Consider the following 20,092-nt stretch of genomic DNA (forward strand, 5'->3'; position numbering starts at 1 on the left):
GAAAGGCCCGCCTAGCATTTCCTAATTTTAAAGTGCTGATGACATCACACATGACATCAGCAGGTTGAACTGAGAGGAGGGGTTTCTTTTACCATAGAAATGCTTCCTTTTGTTTGCTTCCAGGTCCGAAGGGATTTGTTGAATCTTTTTTTTTTTTTTTGTCAATACAGCCATTTAGTTGTGTAAATGTGCTAATTAGAAGTGTGAGAATGTTTTTGTCATTTTTAGTCAACTATGTAGAGTTTTAGATCTCTCAGCTCAAATGAGTGGTACTGGCTGGAATAATTGAAGGGAGATTGATGGCCCTATATATAGTCAGTCTCTGTCAGACTCTGATGAGAGAGGAGAGGTGAGCTGTGTTACCAACCCAATGTATGGCTGAGTTTTGCTAATTACGTTACTTTGGGGGGTTGTTAAGTTTCGTGCAGGATGGGGTCCACTGTAAATAAATTGCTCACCTCTGAAAACCCAAAATGTCTGCAGAGTCTGCTTCCCTACCACCTTCCTTGACGTTTGAATCTGACTACTTCACAGAGGTCCAGACACCATTTAAAGGTTCCAGGAGAGGCCAGTTGTTAAGGGAGTGTGGGGAATTGTTGTGCATGGGGTTTGGGGCATTTTTATAATGATTATTGAGCTTTAAGGGTAAAATATTTAATCATGTGAAAATGGTAAAATGTTGGTGGAAAGTTAAAATTTGAAAAACCCAACTGACAGTAAAATAATGCTTTAGTCCTTAACAGATGAGAGTATTTAAGGCAGCTAATTGTCATTAGACAGGAGAGTGATTGTTTGTGCTGTGAGAAGGCTTGACATGCCAGTGATTGTCATGGCCTTAGAGCTATATGTTGAAATAAATGCCTCTTGCTTCCACTGTACTGTCTTAGTCTTCTTCACTGTAAATCCAGCTGCTAAATATCGCCCTGTTACAGGTGATCAACTTCAGAAGGAAGAGGACAGCTACACAGCCTGTATCTGTCGTGGGATAATACACTATATTAATGTGGCGGAGGGGTAGAAGTACCTGGGTGTTCACATTGACAGTCTACAGAGGCTGTACACATAAATGGGATGAGCAACAAACATTTCTTAAGTAAGTTGAGATTTTTGTTTTTACATGTGCAGCAAAATAATGGAGAGTTTCTATCACTCAGCAGCAGCAAGTTCAGTTTACTTTAGCGATATTACAGTCACTTCAAAGATCAGTAACAGCCTGATTCTACTTTACTGCTCTCTCTTTCATACCACATGTAGAAACTATTTATATTACTACTTCAGCTGCTGTAACAAAAGAACTCCCCAAATATGGGATAAAATATCTCTTATTATTAAATAGCCCACTCCTGAATGCTTTTAAGTGAACCAGAGATTATATTAATTTAGTAACAAGTAGTTAAATGAGATTTGTGATGTCGTTTATTTATAGCCTGAAGTTAACGATTTACTTTTAGCAACAATATCTTGCTGAACATAAACATTTGGAGATTATTTTCTACAACAATAAAAGAAAAAGGTAATGCTAACTTAATAAAATAAAACCAGGGCTGTGACGGCACCACATGACATCAACATGTGACTGGCTCTGCCACCGATTGCCTAGCAACAGGGAGGAGAAAATGGAACCACTCCTCATTCACTGCACTCACTCAGGCCGCAGCAATACACCTGCCAGGTTTAAATGTAGATCACATGAATGATTGTTCAGACGAGATGAACCAGCAGATAGTGGTTTTTATATGTTTCCCCTCTTTGCTTTAAGTGTTACAAATGTCCACATTGCAAACACTGTGATGTTCACAATCACTCTACACCCCCTCAAATGTGGCAGCAGAGTGCACTTCTTGCCATCATCTTAGATTAATTTTGACTTTGCCAACCTCACATGATTCTTGCTCAGCTTGATTGAAACACAACTTTCTGGACCTGCTGCTGCCAGCAGAAAAAAGCCACACTCCAGACAATATTCCATATTCCTGAGGATTTTTTACATAATGTCCACTGAGGTCTGTAGACCACAGCTTATGTTCAAACGGACATGTTAATTATTTTCTGTCATTGTACATCTGAGTGGTAATTGGAATGGATGGCATAAAGCTTTCTCCCTGGCTTGGAGATAATATGATATGGACAGCATATGTGAGCTATGAAGGTGGGCTAGTTGAAGCATGTCATTTAAATTAGGTTAAATAGAACATCTTAAACTGCAGTTTGTTAAATAATCAGAAACACGGCTGAAATAAAATTACTGAATAAAGATAAGGAGGATATTTAAATAAGGTCACAGAGTGAGGAGGCATAAAATAGATGCAAATTTACATTGCATCTCGGTTATGTTGTAATGCAGGACAACATCTCTGAAAGCCACTCATGCTATTATTCTGTTCTGTTTAAGACTTCTTACTGAAACATACATATCCTGCAGGGGTTGTCCTGGGGTTTGGTAAAACAGCCCTGCAGAAATGGTCTGATATTTAATAGGGGAAAAGTAGACAACCGTACAAAATCTTATATATTTTATTCATTTTTTTTTATCTGGAATTTTTATTTCTGTTGGTAAATTTTGAATTCAAGAGTGATTAGTTAGCACGACAGCTACTTAAATTAATATTACCAAAGCATTTAAATACTTGTATAATAAAATTGAAGAGCAGGACTATAAAAGGAGAGTTTACTCAGTGTGCAGTGACAGACCAAGACAATTTTATAGAGGTGGCCAGGCTGAGAGCATTAAGTACACTGGAGGACGAAGGATAGGCTCCACCTTGTGCTTCTAACTTGATTAACTGGTTAACGAAATTAATTGGTGCTACTTGAGTTTTAATGAGAATGTTGTTAGCTTTGTATTGGACTTTACAAATGGTTATGTTGGGTGAACAAAAGGATAATCAGTCTGTAGTTTGTAGTGTTCGGCCCTTGGCTCCTCTTCTGCAGCTATACCCACCATCCTTTACATTTAGCTAGCATAGGAAATCAAATATTTGTTTGTTGATTGTTTTGTTCAGTTCAGTTCAGTTCAAAGAAGCTATTCTGTAGGTACTACTGTATTTTGTTAATTTATTCATTAAATGCTAACTGGTTGGTTTTAGTACCATCACTTCAAAGATCAAAGATCCTGCATCACAAACAACAAAGCCACATTTTTACATTTTACATATCTGTAACTTTTACTGTCAGGAGTTTTGTTAAGGTTCTTTTAGCCCATTGGTTGTTTGTTTCCACCACAGTTTAAAGACCTTCATGGTAAACACTCCTTGCACTGATTAAGTCTTTTCATGCTTCCACTTGTCTTGAGAGACCATTAACTTGAAAGTTACTCCCCTAGACCCTGTAGACCCAGGTCTCTGGGGCTCAAGCACAGCTTTCTTTTATACTTTTGTGGGAGAAATGGAAATTATGCACTATTCTCTTGAGAACCTTAAAGAAAGGGACCTCAGATCTGAGGGACCCAAGAATGTCATCCTATTGGTTTGGAGTATAATACTGCATACATGTACTAGTATCATACTTTCAGTTGAACATAAACATTGATTATAAATAACATTTTCCCATCTATTTCCTTCATTTATCTGAGTCTGATTGCTCCTCCTCAGCTAATACCACCTTAAACACAATCAGATTATGTTTTTGTTATTTGGTATAGTTTATATCTGATTATTGTACTGGCACTGGCATGGTTAGAACATTTTTCTGCTATTTCCTGCCATTTGTTAAATAATTTGATTATCCATTTTGTCTTATGGATAATATGTGGATTATCTAGAAGTCTCAGAGGTAACACTGCAACACTTGTTTCCCCATCATTACATTATGAATACAAGAATAATCTAAAGCTACTGTAAATCACTGGCTTCATAACACATAGTAGTAAAATGTCAGCTGAGCTACGAACTAAAGACCGTCTCTAATTAGTGTACGTTACGATGGGCTGTGAAGCTGCAGTTTCACTTAGTTGGCTGTCTTCTCCTGGCAAGCCTTATCTTCAATGTGATTACTCTGCAGTGTGAAGAAAATCTTTTTACATGGTGTATGCTGCCAACTCAGCATTTAATCAAGGCTCATGCCTATTCTTCAAGTTAACTACATCACTCAATAAAACCGTTTGATTTAGGTGACCTTCAGGTAAAGAAAATGATGGTACTGAAGGAAAGATGCTCATATGCCGATGTTTATTTTTTGTATCATTTTAGTATCTTATTTTATAGCAGCAGTAGATTACTGGAAAAAAATCCTATGTTTGGCAATTCTGAGGGTAGAAAAAATTAAATTGCTGATGAGAGCGGTCAAAAGACTACAGCTGGCCTTGTTTGCACTGACAGAGAAGCTATGATAAGTCAGGTAACTGGTCTTCACAGCTGTGATAAGTAGGAAAACAAAGTCTCAGTGTATCAGAAAGCACAACACGTCTGACCTTGAGGGGGGATGGGCAACAACAGCAGAAAACGATGTCGCATTGCACTCCTGTCAGCTCAGAACAGAAATCTGAGGCTGACATGGTTGGCTTTGTATTTGGTGTGAATATTTGGTGTGAACAGCTTTAATGCATGAAGCCAGCCTGTCTTATGTTATGTCCAGGTTGCCAACCGTGATGTAATTCTGTGGAGAGTGTTTTCTTTTCGCTTTGGGTGCCTAAATGCCATTTTATAAAGATTTTAAAGCCAAATCCTCCTTGAGAATTGTTCTTGCATGTGTGTCCCCTTATGGCCACAGTTTTCAGCATCCTCTAGTGGCTACTTACCATGAAAATGAACCACATCAAAGCAAAAATCTTCTCAAGCTAGTTTCATAAACATGAAAATGAGTTTTCATGTTTTACATCAGTGGATTTCAGTGACCTCCCCAGTTGAGAGATCGGAATCCAATAAAATACCTTTGGGATGTGGGATAATGGTGCTTGAAAGTTTATTTAGCAGAAAGTTTGATTTTTCAAGTAGTGAAGTTTTTGAGTATGCACACCTGTTTAAGGAGAGTTGTCTCAGGGTTGTGAAAGCAGCAGGTGCAATTACATGTTGTGGATTGCTGAAGTGGAAGGATTCATAATGAAGCAATGAATGATCTCTTTTTTTTTAAAAATGCCCAGGATTCATCTGTTATCCATTCATCCCATTCTTTATATTCTGGCTGAATCTGACTCTTCCATTGACAAACTTTAATTCTGACCACAATTATGAAGCCGATCAGTGTAAGACCTCAGTTTTCTCTCTATATTTCTGGAGATGACACCTATCTGTGTCACAGCAGACATAGTCATGGAGATACAGAAAAGTTTTACCAAGCAAAACCGTTTTTACCAGCCAAGATTTCAATGACTTCTTTCCAAAAAGGACTTAATCTAACTTGTGATAATACTTGAGTTCAGGACAAGCACAAAGGTCACTGTGGATTAAAGTGAAAATGAGTTTAATTTCTGTGGAGCTGAAAAGATTGTGGCTTGTTTGGACAGTAGCCCAGAGTGTGTCAACATAAGCCAACAGCAAGCACCAATCAGCTTCTCCGTTGCTTTGAAAAATGGATAATCCTCCGCTGCAAATTATTAGAAAGTCAGGGATATCATGACATTAAGTCTTTCTTTTCCTGTGCCTTTTTGTTCAAAACAGCACCAATAATTAAAATGCATCATCCAGCCTTTCAGTAATTATTTGATTTCCCCTGCATGAACAGACATGCTTCTAATTGAATCTTTTATTTGACTTTCTCTCTGGTAGAAGACAGAACAGCTGGTGTTTTCATAAAAGTTTTTTATAGGAAAACTATGTTCCTTTCTGGCGCTTAGTAAAGCTGCAGCAAATAATTCAGACTTCATGTCTTCATATATAAATTAACATCTGCTTCTACAGGTCTTTTCAACTGAAGTGCATCTTATTATAGCTCACATTTTCTGCTCAGGTGCAACTCGTAAGGGGATAAATAGATGCTTTTCTCTCCTCTGGTAAAACCAGATGCCTTATCGCATTGTTAAAACAATCGTCGCAAAGTGGAAAAAATGAAAACAGGCTTAAACAGCTTTCCCACAATTTCATTCTGTCTCATCATCATTTCCATCACTTTTTGCTCAATGCAAAGGAGTCAGATATTTTTACATGCAACGCTTTTGGTTAAATTGCAGATTTTCAATTTTGCAAAGCCATTCTGCTGCTAAATCTTCAAGCAGTATCGAAAAGAAGGCACTTCCCCCCAAGATTTGACACTGAATGTATTCTTGAGTGCTTTTATTACTTCATAAAAAGAGCAGAAATTAAGGCCTTTTTCATAGTAGCTATAATTAACCTCCTAAGACCCGAACTCTTCCACAGCATGCATTTTTTTATTTCTCTTTGATATTTGGGCATATTGGGGCCCGATGAATGTAAAAACAAAGAATGACCAGATTTTTTTTTCTTTCCCTTATTTTGTTTTTAAGAAAAATAAGAGCCACATATGAGGATATTGGTTTAGAATTTTGATAGAACAGTAGCAGTATAATGTCCTTGTAACTGGATATCAGGCCCATGTAGAGCAAAATTGAGTATTTTAGTCTAAATAACCCAAAATGTGATGTCCAGATATGTGGACGCCAGGTCCTAGGAGGTTAAAATAAAGAAAAAAAGAAAAGACATATACATTTTGCAAGACTGCGGGATGTGTTTGTTCTCACATTAATGTGCTGAGAAACTGTCGTGCGAGGAAGAAGCCAGCTATGAGTGAGGCAAAAAAGACTTCTAGCTAGAGGGTTTATGTAGTAAATAGATGTATACTATATAGTATTTTTGTCATCTCTCTGCAGTGGAAACACTACACCGACAGGCTGACATTTCTATTAAAAAATGGATCAGCATTTTGGGAAATATGTGTATTGATGTTTTTGCTGATACTGAGGAGAACTTTACTCAACTTTTTTGTAAAAATGAAGGTGCTTTCTAATGCTAATGACATGGCTAAAGGCAGTTACTACTCTCAATCTAGAAATAGTCACAACACCTTTTGCACTCTAAATATGTCAGTTTACCCGATCGCTGGTTGTTGGTTACTGTGAGCAAGAATTTGCTGACAGTGTGAAGGAAAAACTCCCTTTTAACAGGAAGAAATGCCCAGAAAATCCAGCCTCAAGGAAATCCATCTGCCATGATGACCTTTTGGAGACGAAAGAACTGACACAAGACAAAAGACACACTAATGGAGCAGAGTTTAATGATAACATTGATTAAATGCAAAATGGTGTATTCACACATAGAGAGCGAAAAGAGATGAATGACGAAGAATAATTTAGGGCACCGTGGGAAACTGAGCAACCTAAGCCTAATGCAGTGTTACTGAGAAAGGGTTCAGGGTCTGAACTATATGCTTAATGGTAATATGCAGTTTTGAAGATAAGATTGTGCCTGATTATTCAAGACCTTGAAAGTGAGGAAAAGGATTTTAAATTTCCTTCTTGATTTAATAGTGAGCCAAAGAATAGAAGCCTATATGAGAGAAATGTGGTCTCACTGTCAGTTCTCTCACTGCAGCATTTTCAGGAATTTCTGATTTGTTTCCTTCTTTTTTTAGAAGAGCCAAAGTATGCAGGGTCGTGCACAGTGAGGATGTCACACTATTAACAAGATATTCGACCTCTGTTGGAGCAGAGTTTAAGTAACTGCTCTGCACAGTGTTGCCACATGCCACTGAAAAAATAACAGTGGAAGATTTACACATTTTTAGTGTAGCTAAGTTAACTAGCTGGGACCACATCCTCATTTTAACTTTGACAGCATTTCTAGTAGATGTGTATGTATGGAGGTGTGGACCCGCTCCTGAAATTCAGATAAATTAATTTTAATCACAGCACTTTCAGATAGACATCTACTGTAGTGAAATTTATTCCCCACTGCCATATAATCCGTTATTATAAATTTAAATGTTATTTACAAACAGGAGGCATTGTGCATTAGTAACATTCATGTGGAATCTTATCTTCAGTTTTCTTTTAGTGTCCGTTTAGTCTTAGCCCTAGCTTTTTGGTCAAACAGCATACAACATGCATCTTGCAGCGTAGAAGTCTGTGGATTTATTTATATATAAGTGCACCGAGGCCTATTCCAGGAAGAAGGTTTAGCAAATAACTCTGAGTTTGTTGACCCTAAAATGAGAGAAACTCATTTCCAGTGTTTGCTTGCAGGTTTTCTTCAATCATTATTTTGTGCCTTGTTCAAAATAACTCAAACTACAAAAAATTATACTCAACTGTCTAAACTCTAGCTGACCACCATAACTCTACAAAAGCTTGGACCATGTGTAGATTATGGAATTTAGGAAAATGAAACCCAGTTTTGAGTTAGCTTTACTTGTGGAAATAGATTAAACCATATAATAAATTATTTAAGGTAATTTTTTTTTAATTTAACTCTTGAGTCATTTGGGTGAGAAATACCCTCTGATTAGTACATAAGTTAAAGCAACTTTTTAGCTACAAAACATTGCTGAGTGGGTGTTTTGTGCTACCTTTTCCTGCTTTACATCAGCACAAATGCTTTGATGAAAACGGTATCTAAAAGCTAATTTATATGTATTTTAACAGTCTGAATTGGGCTACAGTAGGCCTGCTGCATCCAGGAGCAAGATGCTGAAATCAACCTCATGAGTAAGGTGTTTGCCTTCAGCTCAACACTGAAGTTTTATTTTTTAGTATTTTCCAGTTTCGTAATTAGTAATCGACTAATTACGTAATACTAGAATAGATTTGTGGGCTTCTTACCTGACAGGGAACATTAAAAAAAAACAACAAAAACAAAAAGAAAACAAAAGGAAACAAACAAATAAACCTGTGTAGGCCATCAAAAGAGACAATTGCTTTATGGAAGTTAATCAGTAAACATTAAGCTTTAGGGGGATGAAACAATAAAGCTTCACCAGCTCAACAAGAAAACATTATGCTTGTTATAGTAACAATCTCACGTCGTTAACAAGAGCTGGTTTGGGATGCTGTGGATAATAGCGATGCTAATAGGGGCTGTAGTGCCTCATTGAATTAATTCAGCCAGAGATAAAATTAGAAACTTCGCCGGAGCTCGGGCTTCATTGAAACTGACGCCCCTGGATCAGATGCGGGGACCCTGGTGTAGCCGCGCCCACAGAGCGGCTGACGCGCTCACCGGAGGGAGTAATAAAAACCGAGATGAGCTCCTCAGAAGGGGTACGGAGATAAAACTGTGAGGGAACATTTGAGATTCTTCAGTTATTATTCAGAAGCTCAGCACTGCACTGTGCCTGCTGCAGGGACATGGAGCCGCACCGGAATCTCGGACTTCCATAAAACGAGTGGGCTTCGATTTGGTCACCGTCTGGAAAGTACAGTGATCTGCAACACCAAAATGTGAGGGTTTATTTTATTTTATTTTATTGTACTTTAGTACTTATAAATGTATTTTTAATTGTTTTTGTTTTCAGGCACAGTGCTGTTTTTGACGCTGACTACGACTTCTAATTGTTGATTTACATTTTAAATGACACACATATTATTAGACGCATAAAAGCCACAGCTAAGTTGCATTTTTTTTCACAAGTGAGAGATGCTAAACTTTGTCTCATAAATATAATAAACTTAGTATTAGTATTATAGTAAGTATTTTTGACTCATAAAATTGATGCCATTGGGGTGTAATTATCTTGACTGGTTGTTGTTGATGCTGCTTCTATTCAGAGAAGATGGGTTGTTAGAAGAAGTCAGCGTCTTTCCACCTCAGTGAGCACATCCGAGAGATGTGCTCTATGCAGCAGACTGCTCCCTCTCTGTCACCGACTGTATTAATCACAGAACTAATATTTTTTAGTCCTATTATGCAAATCAATGCAGATAAATCTTGTGCATCAACTTCATGCATAAGCTCATGTATATTATATTTATGCTTGATCTCACTTTAGCAACTGCAGCCTCCACATGTAGCTGAGCAAAATGCTGGGTTCTTGGTGAGGGTCAGAAAATGAACGGCTCCTCCTGCTGTGATCCTGCAGCTGTCATGTACCAGCAGAGATCAGGACTTGACCTCAACGCCAGCTGTGAATGGCCAGATCCTCACTGTAACTGGACATCAGTGGACGGTGCTCTGCAGCTGCCTACTTTTTCCACTGCAGCGAAGATCAGAGTGATTGTTACCTTTATCCTGTGTGGCATATCCACTTTTTGCAATTTGGCTGTGCTTTGGGCTGCCAATGGGCACAAGCGTAAGTCCCATGTTAGAGTTCTGATAATCAACTTGACTGCAGCTGATCTCTTGGTTACCTTCATCGTGATGCCTGTAGATGCAGTGTGGAATATCACAGTTCAATGGCTGGCCGGCGACCTGGCCTGCAGATTCCTCATGTTCCTCAAGCTTCAGGCCATGTACTCCTGTGCCTTTGTCACAGTGGTGATTAGTCTGGACAGACAGTCGGCTATCCTCAACCCTCTGGGCATCGCTATGGTCCGGAAAAGGAACAGGGTCATGCTAATGGTGGCTTGGATCATGAGCGCCTTGCTCTCAATCCCACAGGTGAGACCAGAAGCCAAGACACATGATTATAGTTTGACAGACCATTTTTTAAGTAATTCAGAGAAGGTCTGAGTCATGGTAGTTACTTTAGTGCTGACCTTTTCTTCTGCAGATTCCTCATGCACTTCCTGTGCAAGTGCAACCTTCCTTGAATGATCCATAATCTATCGCAGTGGGCTGGCTATAGATCAGCTTTATAACTGGCTTTAGATGAAGATGAATATTGTGTCTCAGTCTTATAAAACTGTAAAACTGTGGGCAAACAAATGTAAGAGAACATGAGATTGTGTTTTTACATTATTAATACATGATTAATCATTCTGTGTCCCAGGGTGTATTTACATCAGATGTGGTATTTTCTAGACACTGATGCATGAACTTCTGCTGTGGGCTTTAGGGGGGCATAAACCTTGGGGATTAATAGCTCTATCATTCAGATTTCTAAAAGATCAGGACCTGTTACCCTGGCTGTATGGCTTTTACCCTGTAAACAGCGTGGTAGTGAGTGCAGCCTGTAACACTTTTTCATTATGGTGTAATGATAAACACAAATATAGCCCATCTTCTCTTCAAGCATGCTAGATGATTCTGCACAGGATTGCAAACATTTTGAAATGTGCAAGAATTCCTAAATGTGCTGATCATAAATAATAATTAATTGTAGAAAAGAAAGGATTACTTGCTTTATTGATTAGTTATTTTCCCAAACATTTACTGCTCACATGTTCTTAAACATGGACAGCTTTTCTTTCTCATATATGAATATAAGTGCAATATCTTTCGGTTTTGGGGCTTAAAGTAAGCTATGAAAATATTGTATTGTGTTGTCTGGAATGATATAGTTGGATATTTCACATTTTTAACTGATAGCGTTGGAACAAAAATGAGTAATTTTCAAAAATGAAATGATTAATTATCTGTAGACTTCAACTTCAAAGGGGCAATAATTATCATTTAGGTATTCTTAATGTAAATTCAACCCCTGTAAAAGTCTCAAGTAATTTTTGAAACTGTGACAAAGAGAGGTAGACGAAAGCAGTCTTCCCATTTATAGCAAGCAACTGTTTATTTTGCCACCAGATATGAAAACTGCTGCTATCAGACTTTACAAGCTGGTGGATAAAATAACATGTTGCTGACTTTACACTCCAAGCTGACCCATTTTAAAACATCTCTGCATAGGCACTTAAATGTGGTCTTGATAACTCATATAATGCTTTAAAAGTGTATCAGGCGTCTGTGTTTTTAGGCAGAGAAGTACTAGTACGCCTTACTAGCTAATGATCAATGTGCAGCTATAAAATACTTTGAAATAAAAATACCTAGTTTTTAAAGGGATGTGTAGGTTGAATTTACACACTGTTTCCCATATTTTCAGAATAGCTTTTTGCTTTTATTGATATAAGAGAAACTACTTTTAGGTTGAGGACTGTGTGGTAAATCTTACATTCTTGTAATGTCTTTAAAGTAAATCGTTGTTTAGCTTCTACACAGGGTTAAAGTACTTAACACCCAGTGTTAAGTACTTTAACCCTGTGCAGTATTTTTAAATATTAAAGTAATAATAACCACTGCTTGGGTTTTCTGAACTTTTAAACTGATTCACATTTCAATCCTCTCCCCAAACCTAAAAATCTCTGGTACACTACTAATTGTCATTTCACGCTTACTGACTGAGGCATACTGGTCCATTTGGTCTAATCATTTGGATAATATTTTAATCTTCAAGCCAACGTTCAAATAAAAAAATATGTTGGGTGACAGCTACTGCCTGCAAAATTCTAATTTTGTTTTGAATTTTTAATCCAACAGATGTTCATTTTCCATAATGTGACCATTACCTATCCAGCAAACTTCACTCAGTGCACCACCAGGGGAAGCTTCGTTACGCACTGGCAAGAAACTGCTTACAACATGTTTACCTTCTGTTGTCTCTTCCTGCTGCCGCTGGTTATTATGATTATTTGCTACACCAGGATCTTTATTCAGATCTCCAAACAGATGACAAAAAAGAACAGTAAGTGTCCAAGTAAATGGTAGTTGATCCAAACACAGGCAAAACTACAAGAACTAAAAAATATGTTCAAGCTAAAAGGTGCTCGCAACATTTAACTTCAGTATCACCAACTTCTGTTCAGGTTATGTTTTTCTTGTTTCATCGTATTCTTGTCATTTTGACCCATCAGCACACTCTCCCACCTTTTCTCGCTTGACCATTCCTACTTGCCATGCAGTCACCTTAACATCTCCGCCACCAGCAAAGATTATCTTTCTACTACCAGAGTAAATGTGAGAAAACACTGAAAATTTGACAAATGTGCATGTGAGAATGCAAATGTCCAATGTAGTGGAGCAGACGTTGGCTGGTCTCCCCAGTACAAAGTCTGTGTGATGTTAGTTGTGCTGGATAGACTGATGTATAAACTGTTGCAGTTAAAGAAAGAACGTGATTCACAGCAGAAACGTATAAATGAAATGATAAAAGTGTGTTCTAAATGTACTTCTTCAAAGAAATGCTCGATGTATTTATTTGACATCAAATGTGTTCCTTTCTCTCCTATAGTGCCCTCCAGTGAGCCACATCTCCGCTGCTCAAAGAACAACATCCCAAAAGCAAGAATGAGAACTCTGAAAATGAGCATTGTTATTGTGATCTGCTTCATTGTGTGCTGGACTCCGTACTACCTGTTGGGTCTATGGTACTGGTTCTTCCCAGATGACCTGGAGGGAAAAGTCTCTCACTCTCTGACCCACATCCTATTCATCTTTGGTCTTTTTAATGCCTGCCTGGACCCCATCATATATGGCCTGTTCACCATACGCTTCCAGAAGGGGCTGAGAAACTGCTATCGCAAAGCCGCTGTAATGTCCAGCTTGGAGACTAATGCAGTAATAATGGAGTCCTTGAAATGTACTGGATCTGTCTTACCATCTAAAAGAGGCATGACCAGTGGTGAAAAGGACTTCAGCTCTGAACAGGCTGAGGCAAAATCCACTGACAACAGCGTCTGACAGTGTTTAGTCGCAGGGAGAGGGGCAACATTGGCATTTCATTGTTTGGGCTGTTTGTTTACTGAACTTATTGGTTTTTACAATTACAACATGCATGTGTAGAATAAGTCTAAAGACACAATCTATCTATCACTTGTAGACAAATTATGTCCATGTGTCTGTGTAGCCTGTGTGATGCTTGAGGTTGTCCATATTAATTTAAGGTTACATATCTTCATTACCCAGTAAAACACGTTTACCGCTACATGATATGTTTAACTGGTTTTGAGCCTGCTATGTGAGCTATACATTCACCAAGATGTGCTAAAGGATACAACATTGAATAAATGATAGAAGATGCTGATTGGTTACTGAAGAGTGCTTCCTGAGTTCTGATGTAAAGGGTTTGTCGGAGCTTAAAAGTAATCGGAAGAGTCCTTCATGTGCAGATAAAGAAAGAGCTACAGATGCATACCAAATGTCAGTCGTGGTCTGAAATACGATGATTTCATTATGTATGTCACATGACATTTTCGCTTGTCATTATAAGTAACACGCATGATAGCTATGACAGACTTTTAATATCAGATGCCTGAAACTTACCAGAAAGCACTATTATAGGACTATTTTAAAACAATTAGGTTTTGTCTCTTTATTTTTCTGCTAGAATTATTTTCACATCATATATTTAGGACATCATGTATAATGGTATCGTTGTGTAGTGGTTTTCACATTTGCCTAATGAGCAAAATATTCAGAGTTGATTCTGGGCGGCATCAGAAAGGGGATCCAGTGCAAAACTCAGACATGTGGAGCTACTCACTGCAGTGACCCATTGTGAATAAGGGAGCAGCTGAAACTAGTTTTCTATGCAGGACTATTACATGCACTTTTAATGAAGATTGTTAGGTTCCTTTGCGTGAATAAGTTGGCTCAATTGGCTGGACTACGAAAAAGTTGATGAAACGGATCAACTGTTTCAACTTAAAGTTGTCAGAAATTGGCAGGAAAATTTTTTTTTTCCTTGTCTGTGGGTCCAAGAAATGTTTCAAAATGACTGCTTATCAAATATGTCAAGATATTTAAAAAAAAAAAAAAGGAAAAATCTGTTTAGAAAGAAATCTGTCACTTTAAATGTTTACTGAACATTAGCATTTTGTTTCATTAGACAAAAATATATTTGATTGACTTTCCTAACAAGCCTCCATTTCATAAAGGCAATAATTAAAATGCAATGGATCTAATGATTAGCATACAGTTTTTTCTGCTAATTATATAATTAATAAACTTATTCAAATTATTCTATGTTGTGTAATCACTAAGATTATTTCATGTAGCATCAGGTGGCTTCAACAGCTCAAACCCCGTCTCATAATATTCTGTTAAATGAGCCCTGAATACCAAACACAGTAGAGACAAAGCATTTTGACCATGCAATAGACAGGGCCACAAATCACAGCATGTTATTTTCCCCCTGCACAACAGAATGAGTGTCTCAAAAAATTGAATATGACACAACCTTCACACAAAATGTGACACTGTAGGACTGGCTAACAATTACGTTAAAGCAAGACAATAAATCTAAGCTAGGCTCCTAGTAAATCTTCTGAGTTACACTTCAGAAAGGGCAGTGGGGTTTTCACCCATTCATTGATTCTTCTTTTCATGTCTTTATGATCGCAGGGAACACAGTGGTGACCATAGAAGCGTTAGTATTTTGCCTAACTTCTGGGACTCACTGGCCTCTGAGAACGTCAGCAGCAAGGAGTGTGAGCCATGAGTATGGGACAGTGAATAAAAACATGAGATGGTGTATTCAGACAGTCAACATGATGTGTCACAGAAGATTAGTGAAAAGCTTCTTAATTAAAAAAACAAAAAAAACAAATGTCTATTGGTTCTGGTGCAGATGAAGGAGACCACCTGGATACCTTCCTGTGGGCAGAACAGAAGCTACCAGTGAAGGTAATCTAAGTAGACATGTCAAAGACTGCTGCTCCAGCTGGCAAGGGAGAATTTAGAATATGCAAAGCATGATGAATAGATACAATGTAAGTGTATGTAACTACATTATGTGAAATTTATATTCACTTTGTCAGAAAAGGACTAGAAAAACCAACCCTAGAGTTGCCTATGTGGGAAAATACCAGTAAGATCAGTAGCTGGTCTGAATATTTCAGACCAGCTACATTTGAACAGGAACAACTAATGAATATTGTCTGTGAAGGTTCTCAGTCATTCAGGTCATCGTAGTCAAATGAATATTGCTTTTGTAGACAATTTAAAAGGTGGACAGAGCTACTGACACATCTCACAGTTTGCTGAAGTCCCTTTTTGAAATCTTAAGATAAGCGAATCAGCTGTCATCATCTTGGTTGCAAAAACTATATGTGATGAGGAGGTCTGCACACTCATTGGCTAAAGACTTGTGATTAACTAATTAGCCTACAATTTTGAAACATGATGTGACCAAATTATACAAAAGAACTTTAATTTTATATATTAGGACCCAAAACAAATGGCTGAGCCCATAAACTTGGCAGGATAGAATGTAAATTGTTAGACATTGAGACAGTGATCCACGCCTTTGTTAGCACTTGGCTGGATTACTGTAATGCACTTTATATTGGGGTCAGCACATCATGTATTACTCATCTACAGAGGGTGCAAAATGCTGCAGCTCGTCTTTTAACTGGCACTCGAAAGTTTGAGCACATTTCCCCTATTTTAGCTTCACTTCACTGGCTGCCCATTTCTTTTAGGATTCATTTTAAAATTCTCTTATTTGCTTTTAAAGCTCTCCATGGCTTTAAAAGCAAACCATATCCCCATCTTATCTCTCTGGACTGCTACAGCCTTATACACCCACCCGCTCTCTTAGGTCAGCTGATCAGCTGCTCCTGAAGATACCCAGGACTGGGCGTAAACTTAGAGGAGATCGTGCTTTTGCTGTAGCAGCTCCAAAACTGTGGAACGAGCTTCCTTTAGAGATTAGACAGGCCACTTCTTTACCTGTTTTTAAGTCACTCTTGAAAACCCACCTCTTTACCCTGGCCTTTGACACCACTTGAGATGTTGGTTTTTATTTTTATTTTTTATTTTTTATTTTAGTTGTTTTTAGTTGATTCGATGCTGTTTTATCTTGTTTTTGTTTTTGTTTTAATATAGGGCTGTTTATTATGAATTATATTTTTATTTATTTTTATTTTTGCTGTTTTCTGTTATTCTATTGTTTTTAACTTATTTTCTGTACAGCACTTTGTTCCTGTGCTGGGTATTTTAAAGTGCTTTATAAATAAAACTGGATTGGATTGGATTGGACATTCCACACTGGCTTCATATTTCCAACCAAGTATGTCCGTGTTTTAAACAATCCATGATTACATCTGAAATATTTGTATTCTTAAAATGGTCAAACTATTCCTTTAACCTGCTTCTATATTTCTGGTAGTACATTACAATACAAATATGTCAGAGCCTCTATTTGTGATACGTGTTATGTGTTTTGATTTCTTTCTCTCTTTTTTTTGGATCTAACACTCTTTTTCCAGCTTTGCTTTTAGTTCCTTCCACTATCCAAAGTCTCTGTCAGTGATGTAGTAATTTTCCAACCAGTCTCACTAAAGCCTCTGGATACCATAAAGTCATGTCCCTACTTCCATGCAAGTCAGCAAATCTGGTCAAGGACAAACTAAATGACTGAACTGCCACTGGCTTAATGAAAAGGGGAAAAAGCAGCACACACAGCTCTAGTGACCCATATGTGTGCTGATATTTTAATCTGGTTAGTCTTCTACCATGTTGCAATGACTGACAGATACTGTGTGTTTGAGGACTCTTTCTTGTTGTGGCGGAACCAGTTAGTACATCGTTTTGGACTTGGACCAGGTTATTCTCTCATATCTTGCAGGCTGGAGAGTGCCAACTCATTCATTGCTCACTGATCTTTCCCAGGCCTGTCCACCTCTATTAGATTTCATCTAGTGAGAGAGGGGCACATCACGTGCTGAACACATCAGTACATAGGCTCCATTGTGCCACTCAGAAAACAGATGCACATACCTGTAGTTCAACAGCTGCTGCAGTCCTTGAATATTTTATATTTAAAATCTACCAAGATCTGCCTTTGTTTATGTCGTCATGCCACATATAGATTTAATCTAAACTTATGTTATTCAAAGCAGTAAGTCAGCCAGCTGCTCTGCTCATCTCACTCTTCCTGTGAACTTACAGTTCAATGACCTTCCTCACATTATGGCATCTGGGTAAGATAGAAACATCAGCCTGAATACATTCTCTGGCTTACTGTAGCAGCTGTAAGCCTCAATGGTGTTTGTGGACAGTAGCTAAATTTAGCTGCCGTCCAAGCTAAATTTATGGCTAGTTGAAGAGTTTATTTTTTTAAACAAAGATACTTAAATGGCTTGGTGTGCCTGGTGGTTGTTAATCCAGCATGGCAGACAGTGGACAACAGGGAGAGAGCAATTTTGACTGACTTTTCAAATGTTGAATTACAAGTTTAAAATATCATATTTGTGTTGATATCCTTCTACATATTTGTGATTGTTTTTTGTATGACTGTAAATTTAAAAAGCAGAAGTGTGTAGAACACAAGTGAAAATTTCAAAATTCAAATTATTTTTTTCCTACACACATATTTTTCAAGTTCTCATATTTCACAACACACACACACACACAGACAGGTTGAAAATGATGCAGAACATATGAGGATAGTCACATAATGGTTATGTCACAGAACACGGAGTGTTCAAGTAACAGGACCCCAAAAGCAGACTCAGCACACCGCAGCTCAGAACTATGTACAAGTTTTATTTAACTGAGGAATCTTTTAACAAAGCTAAGGAAACGTGGCTCATGCCACGGGGGGAAACGAGGAGCGTGGAGCCCAGGAGCGCCGTAATCGGGACCGTGGGGAAACTGAAACAGAAAGGGGAGACACAGTTAACAGTAGGCAGGTTGTCAAGAAACGAACAGCTAGACTTCATAAGTTGCCGAGGCTTACAGGTAGAGCAGGACCGTGGAGCTTGGAGGGGAGAGGTGCCCGTGAAGGGAATCCTAGGGAGGGAGGAAGGCAGTCAGGCAGTCAGGCAGGCAGGCCACAGGCTTCCACGCCAAATGCTGGTCACACTGGGAGGAGACTTACGGACTGGCGAGGAGAAGCCGTCAGAGCTGGCTGAGGTAGTCCTCCGGTGATTGCCTCAGATGAGACGCAGGTGGTTTGGAGGCGGCCCAGCCCGAGGGTGTGGCCACCGCAGCCTCTCACGGCTCCCTGGATGCCGAGCCACGGGCCGTGACAGGTTAAGTGTGTCGAAGGATTGACAGAAAGGTTCAAGGTGGGGGGGACATTACACCAAGAATTAGATCTGAGCCCTTCCTTGTTCTCAGTGGTGATGGACAGGCTGACAGATGAGGTCTGGACTCTCTGTGGACTATAATGTTAGCAGATTACATTGTGATCTGCACTGAGAGTAGTGAGCAGGTGGAAGAGAGCCTGGAGAGGTGGATGTATGCTCTGCAAAAGAGAAATGAAAGACAAATGAGATGGAAGCTGATGCTCTGCCATGGCGACCCTTAGGGGGTCTAGCTTTAAAAAAGATTTACCTTCATATAAATCTGCTTTCCTGGTTGTCACAGCAACACATAAATTCAGGTAATACTGATTAAGACAGGGACAAATGAGTACATTCAGGACTCTTGCCTGAATTAAAGGATAGGGAGCACGACTATCTGGCTAGTTTGGTGGGAATGGCTACACAGCACTAAAGAGCAGGGCAGGCTGGTGCCAATCGGGGCTGAGAGATGCTCCCTGAGTTTAGTTGTAAAAGACACGAAGGAGATCAGAGCCAACCGATGAGGAGTGGAGAAGCCAGGGAAGATATCCAACTAGGTTTGAAGAGTGAATGGACATCAGGTGACAGGTTGATTGGCACTGGGAGTGAGAACAGAGCACCTGGCCTTGACACACATGTGCAAGCACACTCATACATACACACAAGCACAAGGTAGGGGGAGGAATACAAGGAATGAGGGAGGAGAAATGCTGCCAGGTTCATGAAAGTTTGATTGATTCTGAATCCTGCGGGCATCAAAGAAGGTTGAAAAGATAAGGTGAAGATTGTCCATGAAGAGACCTTCTGTTTACTTTCAATAACACATGGCTTAAAGCTTAAAGTGAATCATTAAAATGTAATTATCATGTGTTTTGTATTCACTATATTTTCACAAGATTGCATGAGCTTAAACCAATTACATATTTACATTATAGATTAACAAGAATCCTGTTCAAAAGAGGACTCATTGATATAACAACACAGCTGGATGCATTGCTTGAATATCATTTTATGTAATCGAGCACAGAAATATGACTTTATTCTCTTTACATCAGTTGAAGTTCTGTTAAAACTGTTGATTTATTCACATTTGTTGTCTCTTTAATGAAGAATCTGACAGCTAGTGTTAAGCCTTTGTATTTGCTTACCAAACACAGAAGCATGATCAATGAGATTGTCAGACAGAAGCAGTAACTGCAAATCTTGCAGTATATTCAGGGAGGCATATAAAGTGATTATTTATTTATGGGGTTTATTCTTCTGCCCTGA

General features: G+C 38.5%; 1 protein-coding gene across 1 annotated transcript; it reads left to right on the forward strand.

Moving 5' to 3' along the window:
- Nucleotides 1–9,159: 9,159 nt before the first annotated feature.
- LOC113024322 (putative gonadotropin-releasing hormone II receptor) lies at nt 9,160–13,928 on the forward strand. The gene is made up of 4 exons (XM_026171326.1): nt 9,160–9,325; nt 9,874–10,481; nt 12,294–12,498; nt 13,045–13,928. The coding sequence occupies exons 2-4, from the start codon at nt 9,933–9,935 to the stop codon at nt 13,491–13,493; spliced, it is 1,203 nt and encodes a 400-aa protein (XP_026027111.1). The 5' UTR covers nt 9,160–9,325; nt 9,874–9,932; the 3' UTR covers nt 13,494–13,928.
- The last annotated feature ends 6,164 nt before the right edge of the window (nt 13,929–20,092 follow it).

The sequence above is a fragment of the Astatotilapia calliptera genome, chromosome 1 (assembly GCF_900246225.1).
Source record: "Astatotilapia calliptera chromosome 1, fAstCal1.2, whole genome shotgun sequence".
NCBI classification, from domain to species: Eukaryota; Metazoa; Chordata; class Actinopteri; order Cichliformes; family Cichlidae; genus Astatotilapia; species Astatotilapia calliptera.